The following is a 16,086-nucleotide window of genomic DNA, read 5'->3' as shown; positions in this document are numbered from 1 at the left end:
TTTTCCAGCTTGCAGTTGAAAACACCAGGAAGAAACGGGGAATGTATGAATAAGAACAGGATTTAGTTTCTCACATTCTCACACAGTGACCCATCTGCTTAGAATACATTGACTTAATGATTAATTCCAAGTCTGTTTCTTTAGTGAATGTGTATTGAGTACCTGCCATGCAACAAGCACTATGGAATTTTTAGTATATCAGAATAGATCGCCATAGATGACTGCAGTGAACCATCATCTAAGTAATAATACTGTCTGCCATGTGTTTTACTAAAACTAGCAAATAGCAGAAAGCTGAGGAGAAATACACTTTAGAATTATATTTACCACAAATGTCATGCCCTTTTCTTGCTAAGACAAAAAGAGCAATGTTCCTTCATTTAAAAAGTAGATTAATTAAAAAAAAAATTCCATTGGCACCCCCAGTTACTATGGTAACAAAATGACAAGTCATCTTCCTGTGATTTCACTGTGTATCAGTAAGCTACCCATTTGGGAGATAATGCATTTTGTTTAGACATATCTTTTGAGCAGAAGTACTGTATGTTTTTCATTAACTATTGAAAGAGGTGGTTCATACAGTACTTAAATTAGCAATTCATAAATAAACTATTTTGTTTTTTAAAAAATTAAGCAATACAAGATGAAACAAAGCCTCAACTTAGTGAAAATGCTTCTTTCAGTTCTATTTATTTTACCTTTGGAGGAGTCGTCTGGAATAAATAATAATAAAATATATAAATCATGATTTGGATAATAAAACTTATTTTGGAGTTTCCTATACACCTGTTAGATAAGTCCCAACCAAAACAGAAGAGCAATCAAAGAAAGTGAGCTTCAGCTCTATGATGAATCATCTATAACCCCTCTTTTATTCTCCACATCTTCCACCCTATTCCTGGTGCTGGTTAATTACTGGCCACTGTTGAGTCTTGCTTTGCTGTCAACTAGTCATCATCTTTTAAGTTGCAAAAGCAACTGTAATTATTTCAGCATAAAAATGAGTAAGCACTTCAAGAAATTTAACTTAATTGTTTCTCCAGTCTAGATATACCTTTAGCTACAAATTAGCATTGGACCACACTTCATTTCATATCACATATATTTTCCTTGTTTTTAGAATCATGTTACTTTCCAGAGAGGTGTTCATAGATCTCCAATTGCTTTTTCCTTCTTCACCCACTGCTTTGCCAATTGACTTAACATCCCTTCTTCCCAGACACATAGATCTAAAATCCTGCTTTCTGACTCTTGTTGTACGTGCTATGCCTGCAGGTAAAATTAAACGACACACTAATCAGGTTTTATGAGCACTTTCACACTTTTCAGATGACTCGGCAAATGGCAAAAAACTTCTATCAGCCTAGGCCATAGGCATTACCTATTTTACTGTCTGTCTACAAAAGACAAAAGACCCTTGTTAAGTAGTGGCCAAGCCATTGTGTACTACATCTTAGTATGTAATCAGACAAAATGGATTTATATCTTGACTCATGTTTTTTTCATACCCAATCAGTAAAAAAGGCAATTTGTATCTTTAGGCATAAATTTATTCTCCTTTTTAATAAGTGTTAGCCTGAATGAAGTTGAGTGATTTAAAGCTTTGATTATAATGTATTCCAAAAGTAAGACACCACCAATGATATTTGTGAAATTGTAGTATTCTTAGTAGCACTATTAATGTTAAAAAGAATACTGATATTGTTGGCATGGTGTTTATGCTTTTACTTTTTATAATGCCCTTTTTGTATCTATTATTTACCTCAGTGCATAAGAAAATTTTTATCTAGGATCACATAGGTAAAACATTAAAACAAAAATGCATGCAGATGTCCTCAATTTTTAATGTAAGAACCTTTTTATCACACCATTCTTTCACTTAAAAAAAAATTATTTTAGGTTCTGGGGATACATGTGAAGGTTTGTGACACAGGTAAACTCATGTCATGAGGGTTTATTGTCCAGATTATTTCCTCATCCAGGTATCAACCCCAGTACCTAATAGTTACCTTTTTTGCTCCTCTCCCTCCTCCCACCTTCCACCCTCAATTAGACCCCAGCATCTGTTGTTTCCTACTTTGTGTTCCTAAGTTCTCATCACTTAGCTCCCACATATAAGTGAGAGCATGCAGTATTTGGTTTTCTGTTCCTACATTAGTTTGCTAAGGGTAGTAGCCTCCAGCTCCATCCATGTTCCCAAAAAATACATGCTCTCGTTCATCCTACAGTCCCATCGTATTCCATGGTGTATATGTATCACATTTTCTTTATCCAATCTGTCACTGAAGGACATTTAAGTTGATTCTATGTCTTGGTTATTGTGAATAGTACTGCAGTGAACATTTGTGTGCACATTTCTTTATAGTAGAATGATTTATATTCCTCTGGGTATATACTCGGTAATGGGATTGCTGGGTTGAATGGTAGTTCTGTTTTTAGCTCTTTGAGAAATCTACACACTGCTTTCCACAATGGCTGAACTAATTTACACTCCTACCAACAGTGTATAAGTGTTCGCTTTTTTGCGACCTCATCACTTTCTTCTTTTAAAAATGAGGCTTGACATGTAAGTGTCTGTGTGTGTGCACATACACCAGTCATTAGAGCCCACCATGTACTGTCATGTTTATCAACCCTTTTTAAAGTGATTTTGAAAGTTCAAAAATACCTGTATCGGACACCAAGTTGTTGAGCCAAATGACCTAAGCTAATCCAAGCAATATGTGAAATAAGTGAAATTTCTCTTTAAGGATATAGTGATTCTTTCTAAAATATCACCAGGCTCTTTGTGGATCCCCTGCTGACTGCCAGCAGTCTCCCACCTAGCTAACTCTCACCTGGGTAGCGTACAGCCTACAGGTATTATGGATCTCTGCTCCCCTTCAGGTTCTTTCCCACAGTCTCTTCTCTTCCACCCTTTTCTCCATACTGTCTAAGCTAACAGTTAAAAATCTCAGTATTTGACCCACTAAATTGTGCATAGGTTCTAACAACCTGATTTACAGTCAATTAATAAGATTTAACCCTACATAGCATACTATATAACTTACTTTTTATTTTTTTTATTTATTTTCTGTATCTCTTAAAATATTAGTTCCGTCAAGGCAGGAATCTTAGTCTGTGCTACTCAGAGATATATCTCAAGCATCTAGAATAGTGCTTGGCCCATACTAAGTGCTCAATTAATATTTATGGCAAGACTTAATTAAAGCAATCTATGATGTCATTTCTGCTCTTCCAGGCAGTAGTACTTAACATATAATCCTTGTTGAGTGTTTCAAATGTGCCAGACGTTGTCTTAAGTATGTTATATGAATTGACCCTTTGTTCTTCGCATTAGCCCTATGAAGATGCTACTATTAGTGTTCCCATTTTACAGATAAGAAAACTAGAGCTTACAGAGGGTGAAGAACCTTGCTCAAGGTAATACTGGTAACAAGTGGCTGAGTCCCAAAAAGCACAGGCAACTTACTTTCAAAATATTATACATTTTAAAGGTAGTTTCTCCTTCATCTAAGCCAAAGAATAATTCTAATGGTGGATATTTTAGGTTAAAGAGAAAGCAGAATGATGCATGACAAGCCAGAAAGGAAGATACTGAAACGCAGAAAATTATTCTCACATGTTCCATCAAGGCAAGCCCATCTGGAGAAACTCTACAAGCTGGCATACCATGAGAGTTGTGTTTTATTGTTACTAGTAGAATCTTGGCTTTCTCTGATTCTTCTTGACTTTCAGTATTTTTCTCTCCCTCCCTTTTTCAGCCCACTCTCTTGACCATGTATTGGGTAGATAAGCTTTTAGAGAGGAAATGTGATCTGCTTTGTGCTTCACCAGGGCTCATCAGGAAGTGCAGTGATAAACTGGGAGAGGAAGGCAGGCGCACCAGTGACAGAGTCACTGCCTGGACCAGGAGGGTGGTGCTGGGATCAGTGCAGCATGGGAAGGATGATATGGAGATACAGGACTTGGAATTTGCCAAATATTTGGAGATAGAATGAAGGAGTGAGGGAGGAGTCAAAGGTAGGTGACTCTGAGGGGAAAGTTTCAAACTGGCTTGACTGGAAGAATGGTGGTGACGTGAATGGAGGAGCAAGATGAAGAAATACATTTTCATGATGATTTTTTCCTGAAATGCTGTCAGAGTTGCCACTAGTGAGGGTGGAATAAAGACATTTCCAGACATGCAAAATCTCAAACAATGTAGCTTCTGTGCAACCTTTGACAGGAAGTTTCCGACAGATGTGCTCTGCCGCCATGAGGGTGTAGACCACAAAAATAGACATGGGGTCTCGGCAGGAGGAGGGACTGCACAAGACAGAGGCAAAGTGGCTCCCCAGGATGATGGCAAGGGGTGATCTCTAGATGGCAGCTGACAGTCCAGATTGGAGCATGTCAGAAGACTTCAGGAAGGATTTCTTCAATAGGATAATTTGATAAAATAGAAACATATTTGTGAATTTTGAGAGGAGGTTTATCTCTCAAGGAGAGAGTTTATTAATTAATGATTAATGAATGAAAAATGGAAGTGAAGACCTCTAATATCTAGAGAAATCAAAAAGTTATACATGAAAAAGTGTGTAGACTACAGGTTTCAGTTTGGAATAAATTTACATAGAATTATTAATGTAAATACTTAACACTAATCTAAACACAAGACGTTCCATTAGAAGAATGGAAGAAAGCAGGAAGAAGTGGTATGTGCAAGGGAGTTAGAATTGTGACAAAAAAAGAGTTAAATTGTCATTTTATTTACTTGAAAATCAAGAAATAATTATCAAAGTAAAAAGTCAAGAGCCATCTTGTTTAGAGATACAAAGGCTGAACAAATGAGTCAGCTAAAAGCAGTGTGTTTGCCTCTGGATAAACAGAAAGGGGTAGTGGGGGGCAGGTGGTGATGATGAAGGTCTGCTTTTTAAAAATAACAAGCCTTATAGAAATACTTGAAAACTTAAAATAGCTGTATATGCAACTTTGACAAATTAAAAACTAAATCCTAAAAGAAAGCAATGGAAAAGAAATTTGTCTTAGCAAGATGGATGATAATTTCAAAACAGGCTTAATTTTGAAGGAAAAATATGAAGATAATGCAGTTAAGGAAAATGAAAATTAGGAAATTTTAGGGTATGTGGTTTCACAGTACCCTTTACCTAGAAAGAATGAGCTCATGTCTTCTACAAAATGTCCAAGCAGTTGAACATTAGAAAATGATGGGAATATATGAAAGAGACAAGAAGACTCACATAAAAGAATTACCAAGCATCAAGAGGATCAAACTCAAATTAAGTGACCTGAATTTGTGGAGTACCTTGTCAGAGAAAGTTTATGTTTTTCTGTAGCAACTGCTCTCAATACCAGAAATAAGCAATAGTGAACATGGGGATTAATTATTAGTCAGGAAATGATGAAGGTGAACTAAAGAAAGGAAGCGATTCAGTTTTTTTCCCTAGTCCTTTGATAGTTAGGGAGGCAAGTAAAGCTAGGTTTGGGGAACATCAGGGAAACTGCAAGAGATCAGGGACTAGAGGTCATAATTAGAAGAACAAAATAGGAAAAAAGTATCAGAGGCTGATGTCAAAGATGAAGGTTGCAGCATTTGAGATTGTAGAGCAGAACTTCAAGCCATGATGAGGTAGGCCAACTTTCAGTCCAGGGAGGCAGCCAGCATCAGTTGGGTCAATAGTAATAGGTGACACTGACTGATGTCACCGATCACAGAAAGAAGAACTCGGTCACAGAGGTCTGAAGTGCAAGATGGAGATGGAAAGCAATTTAGTGAGCTGACAGTACTGATGGGCCTCCCAAGAAGGGCACAACTCCAAATGTTCACTAAAATTTGGTATAGCCGTGTTACTCCAAACAAGTCAGCAGCCCTGGAAATTGCCCTCAGTCATGAGGTCCTGGTCCTCACATGGTGCTAGGAATGCATTATCATACTGCAAGCAGTAAAGTAAAGTGTGTAGCTTCTGAAATCTGCAGATAAATTAGTAAGAAAAATTGAGTCTTTGTTATGTGATTTTTTCTTAATGATTAAATTGTGTTCTAAATAAACAGAAATATAAATTGATTGCCAAAACCCATGTTAATGCACTTTTAATTCACAAGAGTTAAGCACATAAAAGCAAAGATATTGAAAGTTAAGGTTCTCATAGAAACATTAATTTGACAATATTATGCATACTCAGTGTAGATGGTTTGTATTTTATAGCATAAAAGCAGTAGGAAATATGGCAAAATGTGGCTCAGTTAAACAAAATAACCAATTCAGGGAAAGTCATTAAACATGATTATGGAAAAAAATTGTTTTGCAAACCCCAAAGAGAAGTTATAAAACTTGATTTTAGGAAATAATAACTTCAAGTCTTAAAAAATGTTTACAATAGGAATTATTCATTTTTACCCAAAATCAGATTTCTCTGGCATATTATACATTCTGACATTAGCTTCTGCTTCTCAGTTGCAGTCCAGATTTGATTTTAATAGACCAAAAGGAGAACTGACTGGCTATTTTCATGAGCTAGTTGATAAAGATTTCAAATGCAAAGAATAAAAGTAAAGTTTAAGGATTTAAAATGCTTTTTTAGCATATAGACAATATGGGGGAGTCTTTATATATGAAGTCAGCCAGTGTACTACTTTGCTTATATATTTGGCCTCTGTATATTTCTGCATACTTATTTGCATGTATGCATTATGTAAATTCCAGTTTGGCCATGCAAAATGCCTTATGTAGGTGGCATAGAAAAAGGAAGAAGCCTGGGGCATGTTCAGGGAAGGAAGTATTACCTGGAAACAAACCTGCAGCCTTGAATATGCCTCTGCTTCTGCTCTTGCCTCACAAACTGGACAGCATGCCTGGAAGTGTGTATTCTCCAGGAGAGCTGTACTGAGCCACCATCTGAGCAGCTGATAATCCTGTCACCTTGGCCCTCATAGCTCCATTCCCTCTACAGATGATGGAGGGGTCGGGAACAGTGGTCCCATGCAGTAACCCCTGGTAGGGAGTCACTTCCCAATTCAGTCAGAATTAGAGGCAGTAAGGAAAGAAGGAAGGTCGCATAAGGGAGAGCCTGTGTGATGGAGTAAGAGAAAGTTTCTTCTTGTCAAATTAGATACTGTATTCCCAGTATCACAATTACTAGTGCAGTTTAATTATTATACAATTCCAATTATTATATAATTTTAAGTAATCGTAAAGGTTTTGTGATCCTTTAAATCAAATAAAAATGGCTTTGGATGCAAAATTTAACAAACGAAAACCAACAAACGGTTTCCCCCAAGAGAAAGCAGATTATTAAAATAAAAAGATAAATGGACATTTTTCTAAGATCACTAGTTTCCATTGTATTATATGTCACAGCACAGCAGTTTGCAGGACAATAGAGGTTCATTCACAGAGTGAAATACATAAATTCCTGAACTAGCAGACTGCTGGCCCAATATTCAAACCACCTCTTCAAAAAGGGCACAGTGTTCTTCAGTTTTTACTGAAAAATATATGCAGCCATATTCCATGGCAATGAACTCTTTATAAGCTTGATGAAGAAAAGTCCTTGTACATTTACTTTAATCTATACCCCCTGCTGTTTTCTGTTGCCAAACAAACAGAAGGACAAATGCAAAGTGCCAACTTCCAGATGTACAAACAAGTGGCACTGAATATTCAGAAATATGATGGTATTTTTAAAGTTCAACCACAAATCACTCAGCATCTTTCTTTTGTTTTTACTTTTCTTTATTCAGGCACCACAAGGCCACATAAGGAGGGTGAGGTCCCTGGAGTGGATTATATTTTCATCACTGTTGAAGATTTTATGGAATTGGAGAAAAGTGGTGCTCTCCTAGAAAGTGGGACTTATGAAGGTAAGCACAACGTTCCTGTGAAATCTCTTTCTTGTTGACATCACATTGTTCTCATTCGATTAAAATGTATTGGGACACCAGGTTGCCAATGGGCTGTTTTGGGTTTGAGAGCTTTACTAAGATGAGTTTAGAAATGTATCCTAAAAAAATTAAAATACATCTCAATTAAGTGTACTTTTATATGCGTAGAGAAAAATATATATGTATTTTTAAATATTTCATATTTAAAAAAAAAAAAAAATATATATATATATATATATATCCATTGAAGTATCCTTGTGATTGTCTATTGAGGTTAAGCTGTGATCTTCCAGATAAAATGTCTTTATCTCAAGATGGTATCTGAAAGATGGTGGGACTAAAATTCTTGTCCTGTCATTATCTCTGTGTGGCTTTCTCAGATTACTCTACCTCATTGGCCTTCACTTTCCTCCTATGCAAAATGATGGGGTAGAAAAAATATGATCTGTGAATGAACTCCAAAGCTCTAGAGCAATAAAAGTCTCCTTGTGTACTCAAATCAAAAATGAACATCAAATTAAACCAAAACCTTGAATGCAGAAAACATGCCTCAGTTAAAGGAGCACTGATACATGAGCCGAAATCCCATTTCAAACTAGGCTTCATTATTTATCTGTTATAAAAATTAAGTAACAGTAAATGTCACTGAACTTAGTAGTCTCTTTGGTACAAGTAGAATGATGGCATTACAAATACAAATAAATATGTTGAGATGATTGCACTAACCAATTTGGATAACATGTATATGCATCTAGCTTATATCTAATGAAACTATATATCTTCATATATAATATAATGAAATTTTAACATAACAAAAAGTAGAAAATATTTCATTCCTACTTCACAGTTATGAAGTATGTACACATACTATTCAGTCCAAAGATTAATTTGGTTTTATTGAACTGCAATTAATAGTGAGTGATATTAGAAACAAAATTCATAATATATAGTTTGCTGCTTAGCCTATCATACATGTGAAATTCACCAAACATCATCAAATAAGCTGGGTTTTCCATGTTAACAGTTTGGTCTTCTACTTCCTCCTCGGTTGACAGTGATGTGTCTCTTAATGAAAGGGATACTTCTGAGAAATGCATGGTTAGGCTATTTCATCATTGAGTGACTAGCATAGAGTGTTTGTTAGACACAAACCTAGATGGTACAGGCTGCCACATCCTAGGCTACGTACTGTAATCTGTTGTCTCCAGTCTACAAACCTGTATGGCATGTTACCATACTGAATACTGCAGGTAATTGTAACTCAATGGTAAGCATTTGTTTGTCTAAACATACCTACTCATAGAAAAGGTTAAGTTAAAAATATGGTATAAAAGATTGAAACGGTATAGCTATATAAGGTACTTACAATGAATGGAGCTTGCAGGACTATAAGTCGCTCTGGGTGAGTCCAGAAGTGAGTAAGTGATGAGTGAATGTGAAGGTCTAGGAAATTACTACTCACTTCTGTAAACTTTATAAGCATTGTACACCAAGGCTACATTAAATGTATTTTAAAATATTTTTTCTTCAATAATAAATTAACCTTAGCTTACTGTAACTTTTTACTTTATAAGCTTTTATTTTTTTAACTTATTGACTTTCTTGTAGTAATACTGGGTTTCAAACACAAACACATTGTATAGCTGTACAAAAATATTTTTCTTTCTTTGTACCCTTTTTCTATGAGCTTTATTCTATTTAAAATTGTCTTAACTTTTTAAACTTTTTTGTTAAAAACTAAGATGCAAGCACACACATAAGGCTATGCCTACACAGGGTCAGGATCAATATCACTGTCTTCTGTCTTACATCTTGGCCCACTAGTATGTCTTCAAGGGCGATAACAGGCATGGAGCTGTCATCTCCTATGATAACAAAGCCTTCTTCTGGAATACCTCCTAAGGACCTGTCCTAGGCTGTTTAACAGTTAAAGTTTTTTTAATAAGCAGAAGGAATACACTTTCAAATAATAATAAAAAGTAAAATATAACAAAGCCAGTAATATAGTCATTTATTATCATTATCAAGTATTATTGCTGTGCATAACTGCATGCACTATACTTTTTTTTCTTCTTCAACTTTTAAGTTACATAGGTAAATATGTGCCTTAGTGGTTTGCTGCACATATCATCCCATCACATAGGTATGAAGCACAGCATCCATTAGCTATTCTTTCTGATGCTCTCCCTCTTCTCAGTGCCTCCCCAAAGGCCCCCAGTATGTGTTGTTTCCCCCCATGTGTCCTTGTGTCCATGTGTTCTCATCAATCAACTCCCACTTATAAGTGAGAGCATGCATTGTTTGGTTTTCTGTTCTTGCATTAGTTTGCTGAGAACAATGGTTTCCAATTCCATCCATTTCCCTGGAAAGGATATTATCTCGTTTCTTTTTACGGCTGCATAGTATTCCGTGGTATATATGTACCACATTTTCTTTATCCAGTCTTTCATTAACCATCCAGAATATAGGCATGGGTAAAGATTTCATGATCAAAACACCAAAAGCAATTGCAACAAAAGCAAAAATTGACAAATGGGATCTAATTAAAGTAAATAACTTCTGCACAGCAAAAGCAGCTATCATCAGAGTGAACAGACAACCCACAGAATGGGAGAAAATGTTTGCAATCTATCCATCTGACAAAGATCTAATATCCAGAGTCTACAAGGAATTTAAACAAATTTACAAGAAAAAATAACCCCATTAAAAAGTGAGCAAATGACATGAACAGACACTTCTTTTAAGAAGACATACACGTGGCCAACAAACATATGAAAAATCTCAGCATCACTGATCATTAAAGAAATGCAAGTCAAAAGCACAATTGAGATACCGTCTCAAACATCAGAATGGCTATTAAAATGTCAAAAAACAACAGATGCTGGTGAGTTTGCTGTACTTTTATACAACTGATAGAATGGTAGATTTGGCTATACTAACATCTCCACAAACACATGAGTAATGCATTGCACTATGATGTTACAAGGGCTGCAGTGTCACTGGGCAATAAGAATTTTTCAGTTCCATCATAGTTTTATGGGAACACTGAGATATATGTGGTCTGTCAGTGACCAAAATGTCATTAGACAGTGCATGACTGTTCTTAGTTACATAGTTTAGTGGACTGTAGTTAGTCAAGAACTCAGTAGTTTGAAATTGTTTGAAGTTGTTAAAAATATTAAAATCTCTTCCGTTACTTACCTTTTTTTTTTCTTTTTTGAGAAAGAGTCTCACTCTGTCACTAGGTTGAAGTGCAGTGGTGCAATCTCAGCTCTTTGCAACCTCCACTGCCCAGGTTCAAGCGATTCCCCTGCTTCAGCCTCCCAAGTAGCTGGGACCACAGGCGTGCACCACCACATCCAGCTAATTTTTGTATTTTTAGTAGAGATGAGGTTTTACCATGTTGGCCAGGATAGTGCTGATCTTTTGACCTCATGATCTGCCCGCCTCAGCTTCCCAAAGTGCTGTGATTACAGGCATGAGCCACCACGCCCGGCCCCATTTCTAAGGCAATCTAGGCAGAGACATTTGCCTAAATTGTGGCTGAGACATTTAACTGCTTCTTGCCACATTTACAGGAAATAGGCAAAAATACCCAAGAAAAGGAAATGGTTTTATGCATTGTTGCTGTATCTTCTTCATATTGTCAAAAGTAAAAGATAGTAGAGATTGATTTAAAACATTTTAAATAAAGAAGTTGTGTTGCTGGGCATGGTGGCTCACACCTGTAACTTAGCACTTTGGGAGACTAAGGCAGGCAGATCACCTGAGGTCAGGAGTTTGAGACAAGCCTGGCCAACATGGTGGAACCCTGTTTCTACTAAAAATAAAAATTAGCTGGGTGTGGAGGCACATGCCTGTAATCCCAGCTACTCACGAGGCTGAGGCAGGAGAATTGCTTGAAGCTGGGAGATTGAGGTTGCAGTGAGCCAAGATTGTGCCATTGCACTCCAGCCTGGGTGACAGAGCAAGACTCCATCTCAAAACAAAAAAAAATAAATAAGAAGTTGTGTTGATAATCTAAAGCTGCCTTAAACTATATATGAAAATTAACTGTGTAAATAATAGAAAATAATTTTATCAAAGGTGTTAGATTAAATAATACATTTTACAGAATATTTTCCTATGGGCTTTGTGACATTATTTAGTAACATTTGTTAGTTTGCACGCGATTTAATAATATATCATACTTTATAACCTTATTTAAATATAATTTATGTAAGAATGAAGCAGTGCCTTAACAGATAGGATCATTAAAAGAGTGGCATGATTAACAATATGACTTTTTGTTTATAAAAATAAAGACTGTGTAAACTGATTTTATATAAGCTGAAAAATTAAGTCAAATGTTAATGGTAAATTTCCATTGTTCTCATGATCCACTAGATGTCATGTCATTTAATATCTATATTTTAAAACATAGCTTAAACTTGAGGTTCCAATTCACTTTTGAAAGTAACATCCTGAAACTGTATGAACATAACTAAGTTTTGTGAGACAGAATGGGTTACCTTGAATCTTCTTCAGACACCTTTTCAGTAATGATAATTTCGTTTGCTGGGTTTGGTGCCAACTTAATTGGCCTAGTGTACATAGAACTGATTATTGGAGAGTAAGGCTGACTCTCATGTAATACTTTGCCAATTATATCAATACCATTGCTTACAAATACACATTGTATGCACAGATAAATAAGAATCTCCTTTCTCAGGTCACATAATGACCTGAATAAACACCTAGGGAACAACTCAAACCTCAGGAGCTTCAGGTTTTCCTGTAACTACAGATGAAGAACCAACAAAATTCACCTTCTAATACAAATTGCTGCACTTCTTCAGTGTTGGCCATAAGCTTAGACCTAGGGCTACCACTTAATGTGGTTTTGGGGGGTTTTGTTTTTGTTTTGTCAGGAAAAGCTAAGGAATGTCTTTTGCACTGTTGGTGCTTTTAGAATATACCGAATTATGTGCTACTCAACTAGACAAAGACTTGAGACCTTTTATGTTGAAAAACCTGGCAATTAATAGTTTCTTTAATAAAAAGCCTTATTTGTTTAAATTACACATTCTCCCTTCTTCAGTGTTTAGGTCACTGCTGTGTTTCCTCCTTCCCAGTCTCATGCCTTCAAAGCATTGTTTAGAACTCTTGGTCAGAACAGAAAATTCATCTCTGATATTCTGTGAATACACCAAGGAAAGTAGGAAGGAATTGAGTTACTCTCAGCCTTATGGTTACAGACTTTCTGTTAACTATGTGGGGTCCATAAAACTGAAAAGGGCTCCCAGAATCTAACCCACAAACCAAAGCAGCAAGACTGCTGTTGTAACTGGAGATAGGGCCATAACCCCTGTTTCTTCGTGCTCATCTGAAATGCTTCCAAAATTGGTGCGGTTATTTTCAGGGATATTAGGAACTACTTCATTTTTTTTTTCAATTCACAAAAATCAAGAGAGTCCTTTATAAAATGTCTAGCTCAAGCTGCTCATCATAGAGAAAACCAGTTTTTGGTGTTTCCATACTTCCTCCTCACCACTGGGTTTTAGAACAGGAAACAGTCACCTAAAAAGTAGTTAGGAGGAAAAAGTATATTTTAAAGTATTTTTATATGTGTGCATTTTTGTTTCATTGCTAATTATTCTCCTTTTAATCCTGGTGGATAGATGTGACTAAAGCATAGTTTGTCCTTTGGTTAGAAATCAGAGATTGTCCTGATTTGTAGTCCTGCCTTTTAAGCCTTTTAAGAAATTGACTTAAAGTCCTTGCTCCAAAGGAGCAATTCTGTTACTTCCTGGAGCCTGAAGGGAAGGGCTTAATGTGCTTTAGTTACCATCTATAGCTTTGCCACATGGCTGTAGGCAAGGTTTTAGTTGATTCTTAAAGCTTTTCTTCTGCTGCCATCCCCATTTCTAATGCTTCGTCTGACTTTGATATAGAACACCTGATGAATGGCCTTGCATGTGACGTGCCCAGGGGACTTGGCCATGATAGTAACCATTGGTGTTCGTTAAGGGACTATTTTCTATGACTTGGATGATTTCATCCTCACCATTTTTGTATTGAATCAGGATTAAAATTTAGTTGATGAATTTTATTGTTAATAAATTATTAATAATCCATTATTGATTAATAAGGCCTACTGATGAGTCTGACAAAACCTCAAGTAACATAAAAACCATGAACCTTCATGTTAGGACTGAAGGTGTTGGCTTCCTATGAAACACAGACCACAGAACTTTTTAGATGAATGCACATAATTCCCTTGGAGTTAGGTCACCTACAGGTAAAAGTGAGGTGCCAAGAAGTGGAATGAATAGTAAGTATGGCACTCTGTAAGTTAAGTACTCTAAGTACCTGGAAGGAAGACAGTTCTTTGGGAACTGTCCGAAGTGCTGAATTAACCAGGACTCTTAATCAGCGAATCCTGCCTGACCTGCTTCTTGCAGGTGTCTGTGATTTTACATTCGTGTTTTCACTCGCCACTTACAGCAGTTGTCTGCCTCAACCAGTGTTCTGAATGTCATCGTTAACCAAACCTGCGTCCCCTGATCTGTTCCTGGACTGATTTCATTCTCCTACTGGGATAATCCACAGCTATGTTCCAGAACAGCACTTCTGCTGTAACATCTGCTACCATATTAGGCTGTTTTGTTTTTAAAATAAAACAAAGCTACTTTTCTATTTATTGAAAAGGTCATCGATCCTAGAGTTAAATGTTTTCTTTAAATTAACGTAAGTTTAATTGTAATATTGTCTGAATTTTTAAAAGGATCAGATTAAGACCAGCAAGTTTTGTGGGCCTCTGACAGAATACAGTACAAATATGTATTTCTCTCCTCTTAATGATGTGGTTTCTTACCATCGTGGACTCTAGTATACACATAGATGTGAGCCTACTACAGACATCACACCAGTTTCTTGGGCAGTTTTATTAAGAGGACTGTGAATTTCAAGTTTTCTCATAACTATACATAAAGGAGTGCTGTACTTCATGATGTAGCACATAAAATGCTATAGAAATTTAAGTATTAAATACAAGTAATTTTCAAGCCAGTTAAGCTATGGTGAGAGAAGATGCATAATGAATTCTCTACAAATCTATGTCATTTTACTAACTAAAATTAGTTTTCAGTTTCATCATAGCTTGATATATTTATTGTTGAAATTTTTAATCTAAAATTTTGAATCTGCAATCAAGATAGCACTGGGTGATAAAGAGATACTCATAAAAGAGATGGCTGTTGGCACCACAGATCATCCCGAGCAAAACCATCCTTCTATCAGTTCGTTTCTATCCACTGAAATATAAACAATATTTCTTGAAAAACATATCAATGCTTAAATTGATGCAAACAATTTTGTCATTTTAGAAAACCAAAATGAAGGAAGATTTATTTTTCCCTTTACACACTATTCCAAGAGGAAATTTTTGCTGTGTAAGTAATAACCTTCATAACAGCAGTAGATTCTTGGCACTTATAGTTAAAAGGGTCCAGCTGTTTTTTACATATCCAGGTTATAGCGTTTTTTTCTTTAGATTCCTGCTTCTGGCAATATTTCTATCACGGAAGATTCTAGGCCATGCATTTGGGTTTACTTTTTAGGAATGCTGACCATTTACACATAAAGCTCACTAAATGCTTATTTAACCAGTAAATGAAAATACAGTCAGTGAAGTTTTACAACATTTTAAGGTCTTATAATGCCAGATTTTTTTCTGGTAAATGTTTCAATTTGTGTTCAGAGTTATTGACAGATAGTGTATTATTTTTGCATGCTATGTTTGTCCAATGTAAGGCCCCTAAGAATGGAAGTATCATTGTCTTCTACAATGAAATACAATTTTTTTTTTAGTTTAGGAATTTTTTGAGCCCAGCTTTTTTGAAATATGCAATGCAAAGGCTTATTTCTAAGCACTTTCTTCTCAAAGAAACTAGAAGGACTGACATACGCAATTAATGAATTTAATATTATATAAATTACATAAAATTATTAACCTAAGGACAAATATCAGAGAAAATGAAGGGACTTGCTCTGACACCTTAACTACAGTATTAACCTGTTTACTGTTTATTCTGTAAGTTTTTTGTTCCATTGTAGCTAAAGGAAATATAATTAAAATAATGTCAATATTCATGGGCATAGGACTCACTTCTTTGACTCTCTCACAATTCATAATATTATTAGGTAAAGCCTAAGGCTCAG

The 16,086-nt window shown here is 35.9% G+C and overlaps 1 protein-coding gene across 17 annotated transcripts in view; it reads left to right on the top strand.

Moving 5' to 3' along the window:
- Positions 1–16,086, top strand: part of MAGI2 (membrane associated guanylate kinase, WW and PDZ domain containing 2) — a 1,439,413-nt gene that overhangs the window by 817,901 nt on the left and 605,426 nt on the right. For all 17 annotated transcript variants that reach the window (XM_032275750.1, XM_032275745.1, XM_032275743.1 and 14 more), the window contains one exon: positions 7,744–7,863. In XM_032275750.1, coding sequence (XP_032131641.1) covers positions 7,744–7,863 — 120 coding nt within the window. The remainder of the gene's footprint in view (positions 1–7,743; positions 7,864–16,086) is intronic.

Source organism: Sapajus apella, unplaced genomic scaffold (assembly GCF_009761245.1).
Source record: "Sapajus apella isolate SASKATOON/1434 unplaced genomic scaffold, GSC_monkey_1.0 scaffold7, whole genome shotgun sequence".
Lineage (NCBI taxonomy): Eukaryota > Metazoa > Chordata > Mammalia > Primates > Cebidae > Sapajus > Sapajus apella.
The sequence above is the reverse complement of the archived record's forward strand: the minus strand, read 5'-3'. Positions and strand labels throughout refer to the sequence as shown.